Source organism: Dendronephthya gigantea, unplaced genomic scaffold (assembly GCF_004324835.1).
Source record: "Dendronephthya gigantea isolate DGI-Jeju-01 unplaced genomic scaffold, DenGig_1.0 000015F, whole genome shotgun sequence".
Lineage (NCBI taxonomy): Eukaryota > Metazoa > Cnidaria > Anthozoa > Malacalcyonacea > Nephtheidae > Dendronephthya > Dendronephthya gigantea.
In genome coordinates this window covers 727,291-751,531 of record NW_021163025.1, presented here as the reverse complement: position 1 = coordinate 751,531, position 24,241 = coordinate 727,291, and the positions used below count along the sequence as shown (strand labels likewise).

At 39.3% G+C, this 24,241-nt stretch overlaps 1 protein-coding gene across 1 annotated transcript in view; it reads right to left on the bottom strand.

Annotated features, from left to right (window-relative positions):
* Positions 1 to 24,241, bottom strand: part of LOC114519902 (methionine synthase-like) — a 45,086-nt gene that overhangs the window by 10,192 nt on the left and 10,653 nt on the right. Inside the window, 7 exon segments of the mRNA XM_028540076.1 lie at positions 5 to 99; positions 170 to 226; positions 392 to 498; positions 661 to 753; positions 844 to 913; positions 1,055 to 1,144; positions 1,233 to 1,324. Coding sequence (XP_028395877.1) covers positions 5 to 99; positions 170 to 226; positions 392 to 498; positions 661 to 753; positions 844 to 913; positions 1,055 to 1,144; positions 1,233 to 1,324 — 604 coding nt within the window.

The window sequence follows — 24,241 nt, the reverse complement described above, 5'->3', positions numbered from 1 at the left end:
CAACCACATTGGTTCAGCGTGCGAGACACTGGTTATGAAACCCTCAGCTGTTTGACCCGACAACGTGCGTCCACTTTTATCAACAATCGTCCCAGAAACCTGTGGTGGAAACACGCACATTCAGAAGAAATTTTTGAAGTTTAACACCACAACTATATACGGTACTTACAAAAACTGGAACGCGTTCATATGTTTCGAATATCGTACTGACGGCAAAAAGAGCTGCCTAAAAGTGTATTTAATTCCCTTTTAGTTTTGCTAGTATATTCCTCTTACGGATTAGATTATTAAAATGTAATGTAACTGGCTTTATTTGGTGCAGCAGAAAAATGGGTTTGCTATCTAGCTTATTTTTGGGATCAATGAAGGAGACTAGCCAACGAAACATCACCTTGGCATTTGCCGTATCGAACACTGTCTCCACCAATAGAATGTCAGCACCGCCATCAAGAAGACCACGGATTTGTTCAGAATACGCCTCAACCAGCTCATCAAACGCTGTGAAAAAAGAACAGAGATTGAAAGCAAAACATTACTTAAAAACACATCAACGATATCAAAGATGCTCTGGATATGGTCGCTTGAAATTGAAAGGTCAAGAAATGGCACCTAATTTCTAAGTGACGGATTTGTTGTCGTGATTATCAACGGTTCACTTACTGACATTTCTATAACCCGGATTTTCAACTGAAGGCGACAGGGACAATGTCTTATTTGTCGGTCCAACAGCACCAGCAACGAAACGAGGAATCCCTGAGCAACAAAATCGTATCACATGAAAGTAAACACAAAAAGAACTAAAACATCAATTTAAAACACAGTTCAAAAGCATTCACACCGCACCAGATGATATCTCAACTTCTTCTGCAGCTTTTTTCGCGAGTTTCGCCGATTCTTTATTGAGACGATAAACCTAGAACGATTCAAGGTCATTACATATCATTGTGATAGGATAAAGTAGGAATCTCAGTAGATAGAATATCAAGAGAAAAGGATAAGATACAAAATATAAATTTGTTTTAAAATATGCGTGGACAAAACGCCATATACGTACGATATGTTCGAGTCCATAATCAGCTTGTGCGATCGATGTTCCACTAAAAGTGTTCGTTTCTATGAAATCCGCGCCGGCTTCCAAATATTCCTAGAATTGAAACGGAAAAATACCGGAGTCAAAACGTCACGGCATCCTAGTAAAATTATCCTTGGCAAACGTTACGCAGTCAGCTGACCTTATGGATTTGAAAAATAATGTCCGGTTGTGTGATGCTAAGTAAGTCATTGTTGCCTCTAAGTGGTTTAGGATGTTGTTTAAACTCTGTTCCTGTCAAGAGAATGAAAGTGGTTTAGGAAGAGAAATTTATTCAGCTTACTTTAAAAATCCCGCGCAAAACACGCAAATTTCTCGCGGCACGCGAGACCAATTATGTCATCGCGGATTATCGAATGTTTATCCAATTAGATGACCTAAGAATCAGTCTGTTAATTGGCAATTGTTTTTCTCGAGAGAAAGTTATAAACTTGTGCGCTCTGTGAAAAATGCTTTTATATTACGATATCCGAATATTATTTTCAATCATTTGTCTATCCTTGATAGGCAACGACAACAAGTCGATAGACTCCGAACATGGGTTCGTGAGTTCGGTCGCCACAAACAACACCTTCGTGGGCGATGTTAACCAAGGACAAAGCAACTATCAAAGCTCAATCACTGATAGCTCTGCTGAAGATTGTCTTTTCTATTTTGAAAACTCTTCAAAACAGGGTTTTCCATTCTTAAAGAAGATCAATAACAGTTCGTTTGAACTTTACAATCTGACGGATCAAGCAAGGGAAGTGAATCTCACCGCCAAGCGGGAAAATCTACGGCTTTTCGGTAAAGTGAAACTATTTGATTTTGTTTATTTATTTATTTATTTATTTATTTATTGAAACTTCGCCAATTGTAACAATCAATTGGCAGGGACACCACAACAGTGTAAACCAATTACAGTGGTCCCTTATTTTCGCAATAAATCAGTCGCGCACTCGCATTTGTCGAAGTTCAGGTCTTCGCACGGTAAAAATGGATGAAAATTTGACCGGTTTTACGTGTTCATACGTGGAAACCAGACGAATTCAAGAACGGCCCCAAATTCGTCCGGTGCCAACGTAGCCTTAAAGCTTGATATGTTTCTTTATTTAAACCAAGAAAACTATCTTTTCTTTCGAATCAGCATTTCTCAAATCAATACGCTTACACGGGTTTTGTGGCTTATCAACAAAATAATTGCCGAACTGCCTGCTGTTTATGTTGAATTCTAATCATAATCCTTATAATTTTTCACGTTGTATAAACAAATACTGAATGAACCATAGGATAAATTTTAACACCGCAGTTCTGTTGTAAACGGAAAGCTCAACTTTCTCTCAATTTTTTAGGTGAAACGTCAAGTCTTAAAAACCTGAGCGTTGACGTCAACGAACTCCAAGGGTTCTTTAAAGGCAAGAAAAACTCGTTAAATTTTCAGTTCGGTTTAGTTTTTATATATTTTAGCTTATTTTCAATTGTTTCTTTTGGATTAACAATGTTTTCTATCGATTCTTTAGAATGTATCAATCATATATTCAACCTGAACGAAATCCATCAACTTTTTATCATCTTCGTCTATGTTTGCGCCGCCATCTTTAGATATTATGGAATTAAACTCCCGTAAGAATAACTTCTCGTGTAATAAAAATTTACGAGTGATAATACTTAGATAACTTTTGCACATCTGATTGATGGAAATAGAGCTGAATTTAGAGAGTTGCTAGACCTAACCGGTAGCAGTTAGGAATAATTTATCAAACCCACGTCTTGCGCGTTGCCGGAGAACCAATTGATGAGAGTGTTGACGCTAGATATAGAGGATCGGCGAGGGATAGGATTTGAGGAAAGTTGATAAGAGTTGATGCTAGTGGAATGATAGGATCTGATTATAATGTACGAGGGTTGTGGTTGGTGGAAGTAAGCAGAGGAATGTTGATGAGAGTTAAAGAAACATAGGAATTGACTGATTAAACATATTTCTATCATAAACATATTTGTTTTTTTCTTTAGTCTGACCATCTCAAAGATCCGCTCCAAGTTGTTTGGTAAACCTGTCAGTGTGCCACAAAAACTTAAGATCTCGTTCCGTGAGACACCTGGGGCAGAGATACTACCGATACCATCAGAAAGATTCGTCGTCCTCCAGCATGATATTGCATGTGACAAGCACGTGATCATCAATGCAACCGTTGACTTATCAAGAAAAGCTTCAGTGAACACTGATGATGAAACCAGCACGGACACGGAATCATCACGTGACGAGCACGGGGACAGTGATGACGAAACAACCAACTCGTCGAATGACGAGAGCTCGAGCAGTGAAGGCGATACCACGAGCTCATCATGTGATAGCCTCGTGAGCAGTGGTGGTGAGGAGGTCGCCGTTATTAACAGCCTACCATGTACATGTGGTGTAAGTGCGAGCCCTTGTTTTCACCACGTGAGCGACGAGGATGAACTAGTCGACAAGTCACGTGATTATCGCTATTTCACCGACCTAACATGTGACTTTCACGTGGGATATGGTGACGAAAAGTTTGCCTCCAGTACCAAGAGCCCGTCAACGTTAATCAAGGTCCCACCAAAGAAAGCGAAAGCTTATGAAAGGGACCATGCTACTGACCGAACATGTGACAACCACGTGGGGTTTGGCAACGACATTTTCATCGCCAGTACCAACAGTCTGCCCACGTTTATCAAGATCCCACCAAATAAGATGGAAGTTTGTAAAACGGAGTGTGGAAAGGTCGGGTTGCTCGTGAATCGCAAGTACCTGAAGGATATATTTGATCAGAAAAACTCAAGTGTGGGGTCTCGGATTCCGGATGTTGGTGGTACTCTTAGTACCGGAGTGAAGTCAGGTCAGGGTTACGATGTGGCCAGTGAAGTTGATAGCGTCGCGTCTTCTCATTGCAATCGTCATAAGCCAGCTCCTCAGAAGAACGCATCCTGCTTGAGTTGTAGTTCTGATAAACCTCCAGCAAAGGTGAAGGGCCAGGATGGTGACGCCAAACAGATGTCACCAAGAGATGGATATTATCGGGAACTCTTCAAAATCAACTGGAAGAATCTTTATAGGAAACTTGGCAGTTACCAGCTTCACGGTTTCCACATGTTACAATCCCACAGCTACAGAAACCGTTATGGTTACACCCAGTACAACCATAAACCAATCATTATACTCAATTATGGTTACACCAACAAGATGAACTACTGCTATATGATGGGCCAACTTTTTCGACATTTAGGTTTGTATTGCCTGAGTCTACCGAAGCCGTTCCCCCACTGCAAATGTATCTAAACTACCGCCCTTTAACAAAAAAAAGAAGATGAACTGGCAGCCCAGAAAATTAACATATAATCTTACACAGTTTACTCCCTACAGCAATATTTTCTTTTCTTCCATTTATAGACACCAGTGGACGTTATGGGCAAGAAGATATGTTAAGATCAGATTCTCAAAGAACGGAGGACATCAATAATGAAGTGAACAACGTTCGCAACGATGTGGCCAGATATTATCGGGAACTCTTTGAAATCGACTGGAAGAATCTTTATAGGAAACTTGGCAGTTACCAGCATCACGGTTTCCACATGTTACAATCCCACAGCTACAGAAACCGTTATGGTTACACCCAGTACAACCATAAACCAATCATTATACTCAATTATGGTTACACCAACAAGATGAACTACTGCTATATGATGGGCCAACTTTTTCGACATCTAGGTTTGTATTGCCTGAGTCTACCGAAGCCGTTCCCCCACTGCAAATGTATCTAAACTACCGCCTTTTAACAAAAAAAAAGAAGATGAACTGGCAGCTTAGAAAATTAACGTAAGATCTTACACAGTTAGCTCAATATAGTAATATTTTCCTTTCTTCCCATTTACAGACAGCAATGGACGTAATGGGCAAGAAGACATGTTGAGATCAGATTCTCAAAGAACGGCGGACATCAATAATGAAGTGAACAACGTTCGCAACGATGTGGCCAGATATTATCGGGAACTCTTCAAAATCGACTGGAAGAATCTGTATAGGAAACTTGGCGGTTACCAGCATCACGGTTTCCATATGTTACAATCCCACAGCTACAGAAACCGTTATGGTTATACCCAGTACAACCATAAACCAATCATTATACTTAATTATGGTTACACCAACAAGATGAACTACTGTTATATGATTGGCCAACTCATTAGACATCTAGGTTTGTATTGACTGAGACTATTCAAGCCGCCTCCCCCACTCCAAAGACGAATTAGCAGCCCAGAAAATGAACATATGTTCTTACACAGTTAGCTTAATATAGTAATATTTTCCTTTCTTCCGATTTACAGACACCAATGGACGTTATGGGCAAGAAGACATGTTGAGATCAGATTCCCAAAAAACGGAGGATATCAATAATAAAGTGAATAACGTTCGCAACGATGTGGCCAGATATTATCGGGAACTCTTCAAAATCGACTGGAAGAATCTGTATAGAAAACTTGGCAGTTACCAGCATCACGGTTTCCACATGTTACAATCCCACAGCTACAGAAACCGTTATGGTTACACCCAATACAACCATAAACCAATCATTATACTTAATTATGGTTACACCAACAAGATGAACTACTGTTATATGATGGGCCAACTTATTAGAAATCTAGGTTTGTATTGACCGAGACTACCTAAGCCGTTCCTCCACTGCAAATCTATAAAAACCAGCGCCTGTGAGCCAAAAACACAGACGAACTGGCAGCCCAGAAAATTAACATACGATCTTACACAGGTAATATAGCAATATTCAATATAGCAATAATTTTCTTTCTTCCCATTTACAGACCTCAATTATGGGGGCAAGATGACATGTTGAGATCAGATTCTCAAAGAACTGACGACAACGAAAAGTAACGCAATCAAATCGACATTATAGACGAAGCAAAAATAATGGAAAACATCGTGGATACGACTTTGGAACAGCGTTCGAGAAAACAGGTTTCTGCTCCAGCCGTCGTCACTGGAACATTTATGCTGGCCTGTTTCATAGCGGCCAGACATTTAAAATAAGGAACTCTTGTGATAACCTGCCTTAAGTTATTTATTGGACACATTAAGTTATTAGGCATGCATGCACATTTGTATATGGAAGGGCATGTTTTCGAAAGTAGTAGTATTTGAACGCTGGTTATTCCGTATTTGTGTATAATAATGTAAATATCTGTATATTATGAGAAATATAACTTTGAATATTTTAAAGTTGTGCTATGATTACTATGCTGTAATTTATGATATGTTGTTTCATTCATACTGAAATTATCAGGTTAATAAAAAATAATGAGACAAATATTGACACCATATCGTTGCCTTTACACCACGGCAATAAACATCCATAGATTAGAATAATTTCCGCACTGATAGGTGGTTTAAGACACCGGTTTGTTTGACAAAAATAGACAAGTTACCAGTTTTTCGACGCGTATTGCGAAGGGCCTGGAATATATGAGTTTGGTTTTTAAAAAACGGGCCATTCAGCGTTGAGACCTGACGTTATAAGAGAGAAAATATGGCGCTAAGCTTCTAAATATATCATATATAGATCAGTGAAAGGTAAACCGGTGAACGTCGTAGATCTGGAGTGATAGGGCCTGGCTTTACATTTACGGACGACACTTCACGTTCCAGATGTATACGGAGCGTGGGCGAAAAATACCGAAGTCAAAACTTCACGGCACCCTGGTAAAAATATCCTTGGAAAACGTTATACGCAGTTAGCTGACTTTATGAATTCGAAAAATAATGTCCGGTTGTGTGATGCTAAGCAAGTCATTGTTGCCTCTCAGTGGTTTAGGGTTTTGTTTAAACTCTGTTCCGATCAAGAGAATGAAAATGGTTTAGGAAGAGAAATTTATTTAGCTTACTTTGAGAATCTCACGCAAAACACGCAAATTTCTCGCGGCACGCGAGACCAATTATGTCATTATCACGAATGTATCGCGTTTATCCAATTAGATGACCTGAGAATCAGACTGTTAATTGGCAATTGTTTTTCTCGAGAGAAAGTTATAAACTTGTGCGCTCTGTGAAAAATGCTTTTATATTACGATATCCGAATATTATTTTCAATCATTTGTCTATCCTTGATAGGCAACGACAACAAGTCGGTAGACTCCGAACATGGGTTCGTGAGTTTAGTCGCCACAAACAACACCTTCGTGGGCGATGTTAACCAAGGACAAAGCAACTATCAAAGCTCAATCACTGATAGCTCTGCTGAAGATTGTCTTTTCTATTTTGAAAACTCTTCAAAACAGGGTTTTCCATTCTTAAAGAAGATCAATAACAGTTCGTTTGAACTTTACAATCTGACGGATCAAGCAAGGGAAGTGAATCTCACTGCCAAGCGGGAAAGTCTACGGCTATTCGGTAAAGTGAAACTATTTGATTTTGTTTATTTATTTATTTATTTATTTATTGAAACTTCGCCAATTGTAACAATCAATTGGCAGGGACACCACAACAGTGTACACCAATTACAGCGGTCCCTTATTTCCGCAATAAATCAGTCGCGCACTCGCATTTGTCGAAGTTCAGGATTTCGCACGATAAAAATGGATGAAAATTTGACCAGTTTTACGCGTTCATACGTCGAAACCAGACGAATTCAAGAACAGCCCCAAATTCGTCCGGTGCCAACGTAGCCTTAAAGCTTGATATGTTTCTTTATTTAAACAAAGAAAACTATCTTTTCTTTCGAATCAGCATTTCTCAAATTCTTTTTGTCAGATCACCGCTTACATTGTGGCTTATCAACAAAATAATTGCCGAACTGCCTGCTGATTATGTTGAATTCTAATCATAATCCTTATAATTTTTCACGTTGTATAAACAAATACTGAATGAACCATAGGATAAATTTTAACACCGCAGTTTTGTTATAAACGGAACGCTTAACTTTCTCTCAATTTTTTAGGTGAAACGTCAAGTCTTAAAAACCTGAGCGTTGACGTCAACGAACTCCAAGGGTTCTTTAAAGGCAAGAAAAACTCGTTAAATTTTCAGTTCGGTTTAGTTTTTATATATTCTAGCTTATTTTCAATTGTTTCTTTTGAATTAACAATGTTTTCTATCGATTCTTTAGAATGTATCAATCATATATTCAACCTGAACGAAAGCCATCAACTTTTTATCATCTTCGTCTATGTTTGTGCCGCCATCTTTAGGTATTATGGAATTAAACTCCGGTAAGAATAACTTCTCATGTAATAAAAATTTACGAGTGATAATACGTAGATAACTTTTGGACATTTGGTTGATGGAAATAGAGCTGAATTTAGAGAGTTGCTAGACCTAACCGGTAGCAGTTAGGAATAATTTATCAAACCAACGTCTTGCGCGTTGCCGAGGACCAATTGATGAGAGTGTTGACGCTAGATATAGAGGATCGACGAGGGATAGGAATTGAGCAGAGTTGATAAGAGTTGATGCTAGTTGATAGGATCTGATTATAATGTTCGAGGATTGTGGTTGGTGGAAGTAAGCAGAGGAGTGTTGATGAGAGTTAAAGAAACATAGGAATTGACTGGAGTTGATAATTATTAGCCAAGCCTTAGCTTAACATATTTCGATCTATTTGTGTTTTTCTTTAGTCTGACCATCTCAAAGATCCGTTCCAAGTTGTTTGGTAAACCTGTCAGTGTGCCACAAAAACTTAAGATCTCGTTCCGTGAGACGCCTGGAGCAGACATACTACCGATACCATCAGAAAGATTCGTCGTCCTGCAGCATGATATTGCATGTGACAAGCACGTGATCATCAACGCAACCGTTGACTTATCAAGAAAAGCTTCAGTGGACACTGATGATGAAACCAGCACGGACACGGAATCATCACGTGACGAGCACGGGGACAGTGATGACGAAACGACCAACTCGTCGAATGACGAGAGCTCGAGCAGTGAAGGCGATACCACGAGCTCATCATGTGATAGCCTCGTGAGCAGTGGTGGTGAGGAGGTCGCCGTTATTAACAGCCTACCATGTACATGTGGTGTAAGTGCGAGCCCTTGTTTTCATCACGTGAGCGACGAGGATGAACTAGTCGACAAGTCACGTGATTATCGCTATTTCACCGACCTAACATGTGACTTTCACGTGGGATATGGTGACGAAAAGTTTGCCTCCAGTACCAGGAGCCCATTAACGTTAATCAAGGTCCCACCAAAGAAAGCGAAAGCTTATGAAAAGGACCATGCTACTGACCGAACATGTGACAACCACGTGGGATTTGGCAACGACATTTTCATCGCCAGTACCAATAATCTGCCCACGTTTATCAAGATACCACCAAATAAGATGGAAGTTTGTAAAACGGAGTGTGGAAAGGTCGGGTTGCTCGTGAATCGCAAGTACCTGAAGGATATATTTGATCAGGGAAACTCAAGTGTGGGGTCTCGGATTCCGGATGTTAGTGGTACTCTTAGTACCGGAGTGAGGTCAGGTCAGGGTTATGATGTGGCCAGTGAAGTTGATAGCGTCGCGTCTTCTCATTCCAATCGTCATAAGTCTGCTCCTCAGAAGAACGCATCCTGCTTGAGTTGTAGTTCTGATAAACCACCAGCAGTGAACGGCCAGGATGGTGACATCAAACAGATATCCCCAAGAGATGGATATTATCGGGAACTCTTCAAAATCAACTGGAAGAATCTTTATAGGAAACTTGGCAGTTACCAGCATCACGGTTTCCACATGTTACAATCCCACAGCTACAGAAACCGTTATGGTTACACCCAGTACAACCATAAACCAATCATTATACTCAATTATGGTTACACCAACAAGATGAACTACTGTTATATGATGGGCCAACTTATTAGACATTTAGGTTTGTATTGACTGAGTCTACCTAAGCCATTTCCCCACTTCAAAGACGAACTGGCAGCCCAGAAAATTAACAGATGATTTTACACAGTTAGCTCAATATAGTAACATTTAACTTTCTTCTGATTTATAGACCTCAGTGGACGTTATGGGCAAGAAAACATGTTGAGATCAGATTCCCAAAGAACGGCGGACATCAATAATGAAGTGAACAACGTTCGCAAGGATGTGGCCAAATATTATCAGGAACTCTTCAAAATCGACTGGAAGAATCTTTATAAGAAACTTGGCAGTTACCAGCATCACGGTTTCCACATGTTACAATCCCATAGCTACAGAAACCGTTATGGTTACATCCAGTACAACCATAAACCAATCATTATACTCAATTATGGTTACACCAACAAGATGAACTACTGTTATATGATGGGCCAACTTATTAGACATCTAGGTTTGTATTGACTGAGACTACCCAAGCCGTTCCCCCCATGCAAATACGAACTGGCAGCCTAGAAAATTAACAGATGATTTTACACAGTTAACTCAGTATACTAATATTTCCCATTCTTCCGATTTATAGACCTCAGTGGACGTTATGGGAAAGAAGACATGTTGAGATCAGACTCTCAAAGAACTGAAGACATGAACAATCAAGTGAACAACGTTCGCAACGATGTGGCCAGATATTATCGGGAACTCTTCAAAATCGACTGGAAGAATCTTTATAGGAAACTTGGCAGTTACCAGCATCACGGTTTCCACATGTTACAATCCCACAGCTACAGAAACCGTTATGGTTACACCCAGTACAACCATAAACCAATCATTATACTCAATTATGGTTACACAAACAAGATGAACTACTGTTATATGATGGGCCAACTTATTAGAAATCTAGGTTTGTATTGAGTGAGACTACCCAAGCCATTCCCCCACTCGAAAGACGAACTGGCAGCCCAGAAAATTAACTTATGATCTTACATAGTTAGCTCAATATAGTAATATTTTCCTTTCTTCCGATTTATAGACCTCAGTGGACGTTATGGGCAAGAAAACATGTTGAGATCAGATTCTCAAAGAACGGCGGACATCAATAATGAAGTGAACAACGTTCGCAACGATGTGGCCAGATATTATCGGGAACTCTTCAGAATCGACTGGAAGAATCTTTATAGGAAACTTGGCAGTTACCAGCATCACGGTTTCTATATGTTACAGTCCCACAGCTACAGAAACCGTTATGGTTACACCCAGTACAACCATAAACCAATCATTATACTCAATTATGGTTACACCAACAAGATGAACTACTGTTATATCATGGGCCAACTTATTAGAAATCTAGGTTTGTATTGATTAAGACTACCCAAGCCGTTATCCCACTCCAAAGACGAACTGGCAACCCAGAAAATGAACATATGATCTTACACAGTTAGCTCAATATAGTAATATTTTCCTTTCTTTCGATTAAAAGACACAAATGGACGTTATGGGCAAGAAGACATGTTGAGATCAGATTCTCAAAGAACTGAGGATATCAATCATCCAGTGAACAACGTTCGCAACGATGTGGCCAGATATTATCGGGAACTCTTCAAAATCGACTGGAAGAATCTTTATAAGAAACTTGGCAGTTACCAGCATCACGGTTTCCACATGTTACAATCCCACAGCTACAGAAACCGTTATGGTTGCACCCAGTACAACCATAAACCAATCATTATACTCAATTATGGTTACACCAACAAGATGAACTACTGTTATATGATGGGCCAACATATTAGACATCTAGGTTTGTATTGACTAAGACTATTCAAGCCGTTCCCCCACTACAAAGACGAACTGGCAGCCCAGAAAATTAACAGATGATTTTACACAGTTAGCTCAATATAGTAACATTTAACTTTCTTCCAATTTATAGACCTCAGTGGACGTTATGGGCAAGAAAACATGTTGAGATCAGATTCTCAAAGAACGGCGGACATCAATAATGAAGTGAACAACGTTCGCAACGATGTGGCCAGATATTATCGGGAACTCTTCAAAATCGACTGGAAGAACCTTTATAGGAAACTTGGCAGTTACCAGCATCACGGTTTCCATATGTTACAATCCCACAGCTACAGAAACCGTTATGGTTATACCCAGTACAACCATAAACCAATCATTATTCTCAATTATTGTTACACCAACAAGATGAACTACTGTTATATGATGGGTCAACTTATTAGACATTTAGGTTTGTATTGACTAAGAGAAGCTAAGCCATCCCTCCACTGCAAATCTATAAAAACCAGCGCGTGTGAGCCAAAAACATGCACAGATGAACTGGTCGCCTAGAAAATTAACATACGATCTTACACAGTTAATATAGCAATATTCAATACAGCAATATTTTCTTTTCTTCCTATTTACAGACCCCAATGGACTTTATGGGGGCAAGATGACATGTTGAGATCAGATTCTCAAAGAAATGACGACAACGAAAAGTAACGCCATCAAATCGACATCGTAGACAAAGCAAAAATGGTGGAAAACATCGTGGATATGACTTTGGAACAGTGTTCGAGAAAACAGTTTTCTGTTTCAGCCGTCGTCACTGGAACATTTGTGCTGGCCTGTTTCATAGCGGCCAGACATTTAAAATAAGAAACTCTTGTGATAACCTGCCTTAAGTTATTTATTGGACACGTTAAGTTATTAGGCATGCATGCACATTTGTAGGGAAAGGCATGTTTTTGAAAGTAGTAGTATTTGAACGCTGGTTATTCCGTATTTGTCTATAATAATGTAAATATATGTATATTATGAGAAATATAACTTTGAATATTTTAAAGTTGTGCTATGATTACTATGCTTTAATTTATGAGATGTTGTTTCATTCATACTGAAATTATCAGGTTAATAAAAAAATAATGACACAAATATTGACACCATATCGTTGGCTTTACACCACGGCAATAAACATCGATGGAATAGAATAATTTCCACACTGATCAGTGGTTTAAGACACCGGTTCGTTTGACAAAAATAGACAAGCGCAGTTTTTCGACGCGTATTGTGAAGCACATGGAATATATGAGTTTGGTTTTTAAAAAAACGGGCCATTCAGACTTGAGACCTGACGTTATAAGAGAGAAAATATCACGCTAAGCTTTTAAATATACTATATATAGATCAGTGAAAGGTAAACCGGTGAACGTCGTAGATCTGGAGTGATAGGGCCTGGCTTTACATTTACGGACGACACTTCACGTTCCAGATGTATACGGAGCGTGGGCGAAAAATACCGAAGTCAAAACTTCACGGCACCCTGGTAAAAATATCCTTGGAAAACGTTATACGCAGTTAGCTGACTTTATGAATTCGAAAAATAATGTCCGGTTGTGTGATGCTAAGCAAGTCATTGTTGCCTCTCAGTGGTTTAGGATGTTGTTTCAACTCTGTTCCGATCAAGAGAATGAAAGTGGTTTAGGAAGAGAAATTTATTTAGCTTACTTTGAGAATCCCGCGCAAAACACGCAAATTTCTCGCGGCATGCGAGACCAATTATGTCATTATCACGAATGAATCGCGTTTATCCAATTAGATGACCTAATAATCAGTCTGTTAATTGGCAATTGTTTTTCTCGAGAGAAAGTTATAAACTTGTGCGCTCTGTGAAAAATGCTTTTATATTACGATATCCGAATATTATTTTCAATAATTTGTCTATCCTTGATAGGCAACGACAACAAGTCGGTAGACTCCGAACATGGGTTCGTGAGTTCCGTCGCCACAAATAACACCTTCGTGGGCGATGTTAACCAAGGACAAAGCAACTATCAAAGCTCAATCACTGATAGCTTTGCTGAAGATTGTCTTTTCTATTTTGAAAACTCTTCAAAACAGGGTTTTCCATTCTTAAAGAAGATCAATAACAGTTCGTTTGAACTTTACAATCTGACGGATCAAGCAAGGGAAGTGAATCTCACTGCCAAGCGGGAAAATCTACGGCTATTCGGTAAAGTGAAACTATTTTATTTTGTTTATTTATTTATTTATTAATTTATTGAAACCTCGCCAATTGTAGAAATCAATTAGCATGGACACCACAACAGTGTACACCAATTACAGCGGTCCCTTATTTTCGCAATAAATCAGTCGCGCACTCGCATTTGTCGAAGTTCAGGTCTTCGCACGGTAAAAATGGATGAAAATTTGACCGGTTTTACGTGTTCATACATAGAAACCAGACGAATTCAAGAACGGCCCAGAATTCGTCCAGTGTCAAAGTAGCCTTAAAGTTTGATATGTTTCTTTATTTAAACCAAGAAAACTATCTTTTGTTTCGAATCAGCATTTCTCAAATCAATTAAACAAAATTTCAAATGTTTCTTTAAGAGCTAAATGCTCCCTTTACATTATTGAAACTAGAAATATTTTCTTGACATTCAGTATTTTTTTATCCACGTTAAAACACTTTACAGCGTGCTGTTTACGTTTAATTCAAATCATAATCCTTATAATTTTTCACGCTGTATAAACAAATACTGAATGAACCATAGGATAAATTTTAACACCGCAGTTTTGTTATAAACGGAAAGCTCAACTTTCTCTCAATTTTTCAGGTGAAACGTCAAGTCCTAAAAACCTGAGCATTGACGTCAACGAACTCCAAGGGTTCTTTAAAGGCAAGAAAAACTTGTTAAATTTTCAGTTCGGTTTAGTTTTTATATATTTTAGCTTATTTTCAATTGTTTCTTTTGGATTAACAATGTTTTCTATCGATTCTTTAGAATGTATCAATCATATATTCAACCTGAACGAAAGACATCAACTTTTTATCATCTTCGTCTATGTTTGTGCCGCCATCTTTAGGTATTATGGAATTAAACTCCGGTAAGAATAATTTCTCATGTAATAAAAATTTACGAGTGATAATACTTAGATAACTTTTGCACATTTGGTTGATAGAAATAGGGCTGAGTTTAGAGAGTTGCTAGACCTAACCGGTAGCAGTTAGGAAAAATTTATCAAGCCCATGTCTTGGGCGTTGCCGGAGAACCAAATGACGAGAGTTGGTATGGGTTTTCAGAGGTTCGTGGATGTTGGCGAGAGATATAGAGGATCGGCGAGGGATAGGGATTGAGGAAAGTTGATAAGAGTTGATGCTAGTTGATGGGATCTGATTATAATGTACGAGGGTTGTGGTTGGTGGAAGAAAGCAGAGGAAAGTTGATGAGAGTCATAGAAGCAGAGCAATTGACTGATTAAACATATTTCTATAATAAACATATTTGTTTTTTTCTTTAGTCTAATCATCTCAAAGATCCGCTCCAAGTTGTTTGGTAAACCTAGTATCAGTGTGCCACAAAAACTTAAGATCTCGTTCCGTGAGACACCTGGGGCAGAGATACTACCGATACCATCAGAAAGATTCGTCGTCCTCCAGCATGACATTGCATGTGACAAGCACGTGATCATCAACGGAACCGTTGACTTATCAATTAAAGCTTCAGTGAACACTGATGATGAAACCAGCACGGACACGGAATCATCACGTGACGAGCACGGGGACAGTGATGACGAAACAACCAACTCGTGGAATGACGAGAGCTCGAGCAGTGAAGGCGATACCACGAGCTCATCATGTGATAGCCTCGTGAGCAGTGGTGGTGAGGAGGTCGCCGTAATTAACAGCCTACCATGTACATGTGGCGTAAGTGCGAGCCCTTGTTTTCATCACGTGAGCGACGAGGATGAACTAGTCGACAAGTCACGTGATTATCGCTATTTCACCGACCTAACATGTGACTTTCACGTGGGATATGGTGACGAAAAGTTTGCCTCCAGTACCAAGAGCCCGTCAACGTTAATCAAGGTCCCACCAAAGAAAGCGAAAGCTTATGAAAGGGACCATGCTACTGACCGAACATGTGACAACCACGTGGGATTTGGCAACGACATTTTCATCGCCAGTACCAATAGTCTGCCCACGTTTATCAAGATCCCGCCAAATAAGATGGAAGTTTGTAAAACGGAGTGTGGAAAGGTCGGGTTGCTCGTGAATCGCAAGTACCTGAAGGATATATTTGATCAGCAAAACTCAAGTGTGGGGTCTCAGATTCCGGATGTTGGTGGTACTCTTAGTACCGGAGTGAAGTCAGGTCAGGGTTATGACGTGGCCAGTGAAGTTGATAGCGTCGCGTCTTCTCATTGCAATCGTCATAAGCCTGCTCCTCAGAAGAACGCATCCTGCTTGAGTTGTAGTTCTGATAAACCTCCAGCAAAGGTGAACGGCCAGGATGGTGACGTCAAACAGATATCACCAAGAGATGGATATTATCGGGAACTCTTCAAAATCGACTGGAAGAATCTTTATAGGAAACTTGGCAGTTACCAGCATCACGGTTTCCACATGTTACAATCACACAGCTACAGAAACCGTTATGGTTACACCCAGTACAACCATAAACCAATCATCATACTCAATTATGGTTACACCAACAAGATGAACTACTGTTATATGATTGGCCAACTTATTAGACATCTAGGTTTGTATTGATTAAGACTACCCAAGCCGTTCCCCCACTCCAAAGTTGAACTGGCAGCCCAGAAAATTAACATCCACGATCTTAGAGAGTTAACTCAGTATACTAATATTTTCCTTTGTTCCCATTTACAGACACCAATGGACGTTATGGGAAAGAAGACATGTTGAGATCACATTCCCAAAGAACGGAGGTCATCACTAATGAAGTGAACAACGTTCGCAACGATGTGGCCAGATATTATCGGGAACTCTTCAAAATCGACTGGAAGAATCTTTATAGGAAACTTGGCAGTTACCAACATCACGGTTTCCACATGTTGCAATCCCACAGCTACAGAAACCGTTATGGTTACACCCAGTACAACCATAAACCAATAATTATACTCAATTATGGTTACACCAACAAGATGAACTACTGCTATATGATGGGCCAAATTATTAGACATCAAGGTTTGTATTGACTGAGACTATTCAAGCCGTTCCCCCCATGCAGAGACGAACTGGCAGCCCAGAAAATTAACAAAAGATTTTACACAGTTAGCTCAATATAGTAACATTTACCTTTCTTCCGATTTATAGACCTCAGTGGACGTTATGGGCAAGAAGACACGTTGAGATCAGATTCTCAAAGAACGGAGGACATCAATAATGAAGTGAACAACGTTCGCAACGATGTGGCCAGATATTATCGGGAACTCTTCAAAATCGACTGGAAGAACCTTTATAAGAAACTTGGCAGTTACCAGCATCACGGTTTCCACATGTTGCAATCCCACAGTTACAGAAACCGTTATGGTTACACCCAGTACAACCATAAACCAATCATCATACTCAATTATGGTTACACAAACAAGATGAACTACTGTTATATGATGGGCCAACTTATTAGACATCTAGGTTTGTATTGATTGAGACTACCCAAGCCATTCCCCCACTCCAAAAACAAACTGGCCTCCGAGAAAATTAACTTATGATCTTACATACTTAGCAGAATTTAGTAATATTTTCCTTTCCTCCCATTTATAGACCTCAGTGGACGTTATGGGCAAGAAAACATGTTGAGATCAGATTCTCAAAGAACGAAGGACATCAATAATGAAGTCAACAACGCTCGCAACGATGTGGCCAGATATTATCGGGAACTCTTTCAAATCGACTGGAAGAATCTTTATAGGAAACTTGGCAGTTACCAGCATCACGGTTTCTATATGTTACAGTCCCACAGCTACAGAAACCGTTATGGTTACACCCAGTACAACTATAAACCAATCATTATACTCAATTATGGTTACACCAACAAGATGAACTACTGTTATATCATGGGCCAACTTATTAGAAATCTAGGTTTGTATTGATTAAGACTACCCAAGCCGTTATCCCACTCCAAAGACGAACTGGCAACCCAGAAAATGAACATATGATCTTACACAGTTAGCTCAATATAGTAATATTTTCCTTTCTTTCGATTAACAGACACAAATGGACGTTATGGGCAAGAAGCCATGTTGAGATCAGATTCTCAAAGAACTGAGGATATCAATCATCCAGTGAACAACGTTCGCAACGATGTGGCCAGATATTATCGGGAACTCTTCAAAATCGACTGGAAGAATCTTTATAAGAAACTTGGCAGTTACCAGCATCACGGTTTCCACATGTTACAATCCCACAGCTACAGAAACCGTTATGGTTGCACCCAGTACAACCATAAACCAATCATTATACTCAATTATGGTTACACCAACAAGATGAACTACTGTTATATGATGGGCCAACATATTAGACATCTAGGTTTGTATTGACTAAGAGAAGCTAAGCCATCCCTCCACTGCAAATCTATAAAAACCAGCGCGTGTGAGCCAAAAACATGCACAGATGAACTGGTCGCCTAGAAAATTAACATACGATCTTACACAGTTAATATAGCAATATTCAATACAGCAATATTTTCTTTTCTTCCTATTTACAGACCCCAATGGACTTTATGGGGGCAAGATGACATGTTGAGATCAGATTCTCAAAGAAATGACAACGAAAAGTAACGCAATCAAATCGACATTGTAGACGAAGCAAAAATGGTGGAAAACATCGTGAATATGACTTTGGAACAGCGTTCGAGAAAACAGTTTTCTGTTTCAGCCGTCGTCACTGGAACATTTATGCTGGCCTGTTTCATAGCGGCCAGACATTTAAAATAAGAAACTCTTGTGATAACCTGCCTTAAGTTATTTATTGGACACGTTAAGTTATTAGGCATGCATGCACATTTGTAGGCAAAGGCATGTTTTCGAAAGTAGTAGTATTTGAACGCTGGTTATTCCGTATTTGTGTATAATAATGTAAATATCTGTATATTATGAGAAATATAACTTTGAATATTTTAAAGTTGTGCTATGATTACTATGCTCTAATTTATGAGATGTTGTTTCATTCATACTGAAATTGTCAGGTTAATAAAAAATAATGAGACAAGTATTGACACCATATCGTTGGCTTCACAGCACGCGTACGGCAATAAACATGCTTACATTAGAATAATTTCAGCACTGATCAGTGGTTTAAGACACCGGGTCGTTTGACAAAATTAGACAACCGTTACCAGAGTTTGTTTTTTAAAAAAACGGGGCATTAAGCCTTGAGACCTGACGTTATAAGAGAGAAAATATCGTGCTAAGCTTTTAAGTATATCATATATAGATCAGTAAAAGGTAAACCGGTGAACGTCGTAGATCTGGAGTGATAGGGTCTGGCTTTACATTTACGGACGACACTTCACGTTCCAGATGTATACGGAGCGTGGGCGAAAAATACCGAAGTCAAAACTTCACGGCACCCTGGTAAAAATATCCTTGGAAAACGTTATACGCAATTAGCTGACTTTATGAATTCGAAAAATAATGTCCGGTTGTGTGATGCTGAGCAAGTCATTGTTGCCTCTAAGTGGTTTAGGATGTTGTTTAAACTCTGTTCCGATCAAGAGAATGAAAGTGGTTTAGGAAGAGAAATTTATTTAGCTTACTTTGAGAATCCCGCGCAAAACACGCAAATTTCTCGCGGCATGCGAGACCAATTATGTCATTATCACGAATGTATCGCGTTTATCCAATTAGATGACCTAATAATCAGTCTGTCTGTTAATTGGCAATTGTTTTTCTCGAGAGAAAGTTATAAACTTGTGCGCTCTGTGAAAAATGCTTTTATATTACGATATCCGAATATTATTTTCAATCATTTGTCTATCCTTGATAGGCAACGACAACAAGTCGGTAGACTCCGAACATGGGTTCGTGAGTTCCGTCGCCACAAACAACACCTTCGTGGGCTATGTTAACCAAGGACAAAGCAACTATCAAAGCTCCATCACTGATAGCTCTGCTGAAGATTGTCTTTTCTATTTTGAAAACTCTTCAAAACAGGGTTTTCCATTCTTAAAGAAGATCAATAACAGTTCGTTTGAACTTTACAATCTAACGGATCAAGCAAGGGAAGTGAATCTCACCGCCAAGCGGGAAAATCTACGGCTATTCGGTAAAGTGAAACTATTTGATTTTGTTTATTTGTTTATTTATTTATTTATTGAAACTTCGCCAATTGTAACAATCAATTGGCATGGACACCACAACAGTGTACACCAATGACAGTGGGCCATTATTTTCGCAATAAATCAGTCGCGCACTCGCATTTGTCCAAGTTCAGGTCTTCGCAAGGTAAAAATGGACGAAAATTTGACCGGTTTTACGCGTTCATACGTGGAAATCAGACGAATTCAAGAACGGCCCAAAATTCGTCCAGTGTTAACGTAGCCTTGAAGCTTGATATGTTTCCCTAGTTAAACCAAGAAAACTATCTTTTGTTTCGAATCAGCATTTCTCAAATGAATTAAACAAAATTTCAAATGTTTCTTTAAGAGCTAAATGTTCCCTTTACATTATTGAAACTAGAAATATTTCATTGACATTCAGTATTTTTCATCCATGTTAAAACACTTTACATCCTTATAATTTTTCACGCTATATAAACAAATACTGAATGAACCATAGGATATATTTTAACGCCGCAGCTTTGTTGTAAACGAAACTTTAACTTTCTCTCCATTTTTAAGGTGAAACGTCAAGTCTTAAAAACCTGACCGTTGACGTCAACGAACTCCAAGGGTTTTTTAAAGGCAAGAAAAACTCGTTAAATTTTCAGTTCGGTTTAGTTTTTATATATTTTAGCTTATTTTAAATTGTTTCTTTTGGATTAACAATGTTTTCTATCGATTCTTTAGAATGTATCAATCATATATTCAACCTGAACGAAAGACATCAACTTTTTATCATCTTCGTCTATGTTTGTGCCGCCATCTTTAGGTATTATGGAATTAAACTCCGGTAAGAATAACATCTCATCTAATAGAAATTTACGAGTGATAATACGTAGATAACTTTTGCACATTTGGTTGATGGAAATAGAGCAGGATTTAGAGAGTTGTAAGACCAAACCGGAGCAGTTAGGAAACATTTATCAAGCCCACGTCTTGTGCGTTTCCGGAGAACCAAATGACGAGAGTTACAGATACAAAGGAGTTGACTGGAGTTAATGGTTATTAGCCAAACCTTAGCTAAAAATATGTTTTATCTATTTGTTTTTTTCTTTAGTCTGACCATCTCAAAGATCCGCTCCAAGTTGTTTGGTAAACCTGTCAGTGTGCCACAAAAACTTAAGATCTCGTTCCGTGAGACACCTGGGGCAGAGATACTACCGATACCATCTGAAAGATTCGTCGTCCTCAAGCATGATATTGCATGTGACAAGCACGTGATCATCAACGCAACCGTTGACTTATCAGGTAAAGCTTCAGTGAACACTGATGATGAAACCAGCACGGACACGGAATCATCACGTGACGAGCACGGGGACAGTGATGACGAAACAACCAACTCGTCGAATGACGAGAGCTCGAGCAGTGAAGGCGATACCACGAGCTCATCATGTGATAGCCTCGTGAGCAGTGGTGGTGAGGAGGTCGCCGTTATTAACAGCCTACCATGTACATGTGGTGTAAGTGCGAGCCCTTGTTTTCATCACGTGAGCGACGAGGATGAACTAGTCGACAAGTCACGTGATTATCGCTATTTCACCGACCTAACATGTGACTTTCACGTGGGATATGGTGACGAAAAGTTTGCCTGCAGTACCAAGAGCCCATTAACGTTAATCAAGGTCCCACCAAATAACGCGAAAGCTTATGAAAAGGACCATGCTACTGACCGAACATGTGACAACCACGTGGGATTTGGCAACGACATTTTCATCGCTAGTACCAATAGTCTGCCCACGTTTATCAAGATCCCGCCAAATAAGATGGAAGTTTGTAAAACGGAGTGTGGAAAGGTCGGGTTGCTCGTGAATCGCAAGTACCTGAAGGATATATTTGATCTGCAAAACTCAAGTGTGGGGTCTCGGATTCCGGATGTTGGTGGTACTCTTAGTACCGGAGTGAAGTCAGGTCAGGGTTGTGATGTTGCCAGTGAAGTTGATAGCGTCGCGTCTTCTCATTGCTATCGTCACAAGCCTGCTCCTCAGAAGAACGCATCCTGCTTGAGTTGTAGTTCTGATAAACCTCCAGCAAAGGTGAACGGCCAGGATGGTGACATCAAACAGATCTCACCAAAAGATGGATATTATCGTGAACTCTTCAAAATCAACTGGAAGAATCTTTATAGGAAACTTGGCAGTTACCAGCATCACGGTTTCCATATGTTACAATCCCACAGCTATAGAAACCGTTATGGTTACACCCAGTACAACCATAAACCAATCATTATACTCAATTATGGTTACACCAACAAGATGAACTACTGTTATATGATGGGTCAACTTATTAGACATCTAGGTTTGTATTGATTAAGACTACCCAAGTCGTTCCCCCACTCCAAAGACGAACAGGCAAACCAGAAAATGAATATATGATCTTACACAGTTAGCTTAATATAGTAATATTTTCCTTTCTTCCGATTTACAGACACCAATGGACGTTATGGGCAAGAAGATATGTTAAGATCAGATTCTCAAAGAACTGAGGATATCAACAATCAAGTGAACAACGTTCGCAACGATGTGGCCAGATATTATCGGGAACTCTTTGAAATCGACTGGAAGAATCTTTATAGGAAACTTGGCAGTTACCAGCATCACGGTTTTCACATGTTACAATCCCACAGCTACAGAAACCGTTATGGTTACACCCAGTACAACCATAAACCAATCATTATACTCAATTATGGTTACACCAACAAGATGAACTACTGCTATATGATGGGCCAACTTTTTCGACATCTAGGTTTGTATTGACTGCGACTATTTAAGCCGTTCCCCCCATGCAAAGACGAACTGGCAACCCAGAATATTAACAGATGATTTTACACAGTTAGCTCAATATAGTAGCATTTAACTTTCTTCCGATTTATAGACCTCAGTGGACGTTATGGGCAAAAAGACATCTTAAGATCAGATTCCCAAAGAACGAAGGACATCAATAATGAAGTGAACAACGCTCGCAACGATGTGGCCAGATATTATCGGGAACTTTTCAAAATCGACGGGAAGAATCTTTATAGGAAACTTGGCAGTTACCAGAATCACGGTTTCCACATGTTGCAATCCCACAGTTACAGAAACCGTTATGGTTACACCCAGTACAACCATAAACCAATCATTATACTCAATTATGGTTACACCAACAAGATGAACTACTGTTATATGATTGGCCAACTCATTAGACATCTAGGTTTGTATTGATTGAGACTATTCAAGCCGCCTCCCCCACTCCAAAGACGAATTAGCAGCCCAGAAAATGAACATATGTTCTTACACAGTTAGCTTAATATAGTAATATTTTCCTTTCTTCCGATTTACAGACACCAATGGACGTTATGGGCAAGAAGATACGTTAAGATCAGATTCCCAAAGAACTGAGGATATCAATCATCCAGTGAACAACGTTCGCAACGATGTGGCCAGATATTATCGGGAACTCTTCAAAATCGACTGGAAGAATCTTTATAGCAAACTTGGCAGTTACCAGCATCACGGTTTCCATATGTTACAATCCCACAGCTACAGAAACCGTTATGGTTACACCCAGTACAACCATAAACCAATCATTATACTCAATTATGGTTACACCAACAGGATGAACTACTGTTATATGATGGGCCAACTTATTAGACATTTAGGTTTGTATTGACTGAGTCTACCCAAGCCGTTTCCCCACTTCAAAGACGAGCTGGCAGCCCAGAAAATTAACATACGATCTTACACCCTTAACTGAGTATACTAATATTTTCCTTTCTTCCCATTTACAGACACCAATGGACGTTATAGGCAAAAAGACATGTTGAGATCAGATTCTGAAAGAATTCAGGACATCAATAATCAAGTGAACAACGTTCGCAACGATGTGGCCAGATATTATCGGGAACTCTTCAGAATCGACTGGAAGAATCTTTATAGGAAACTTGGGAGTTACCAGCATCACGGTTTCCATATGTTACAATCCCACAGCTACAGAAACCGTTATGGTTACACCCAGTACAACCATAAACCAATCATTATACTCAATTATGGTTACACCAACAAGATGAACTACTGTTATATGATTGGCAAACTCATTAGACATCTAGGTTTGTATTGACTAAGACCAGCTAAGCCGTCCCTTCACTGCAAATCTATAAAACACAGACGATTTGGCAGCCCAGAGAAATAACATACGATCTTA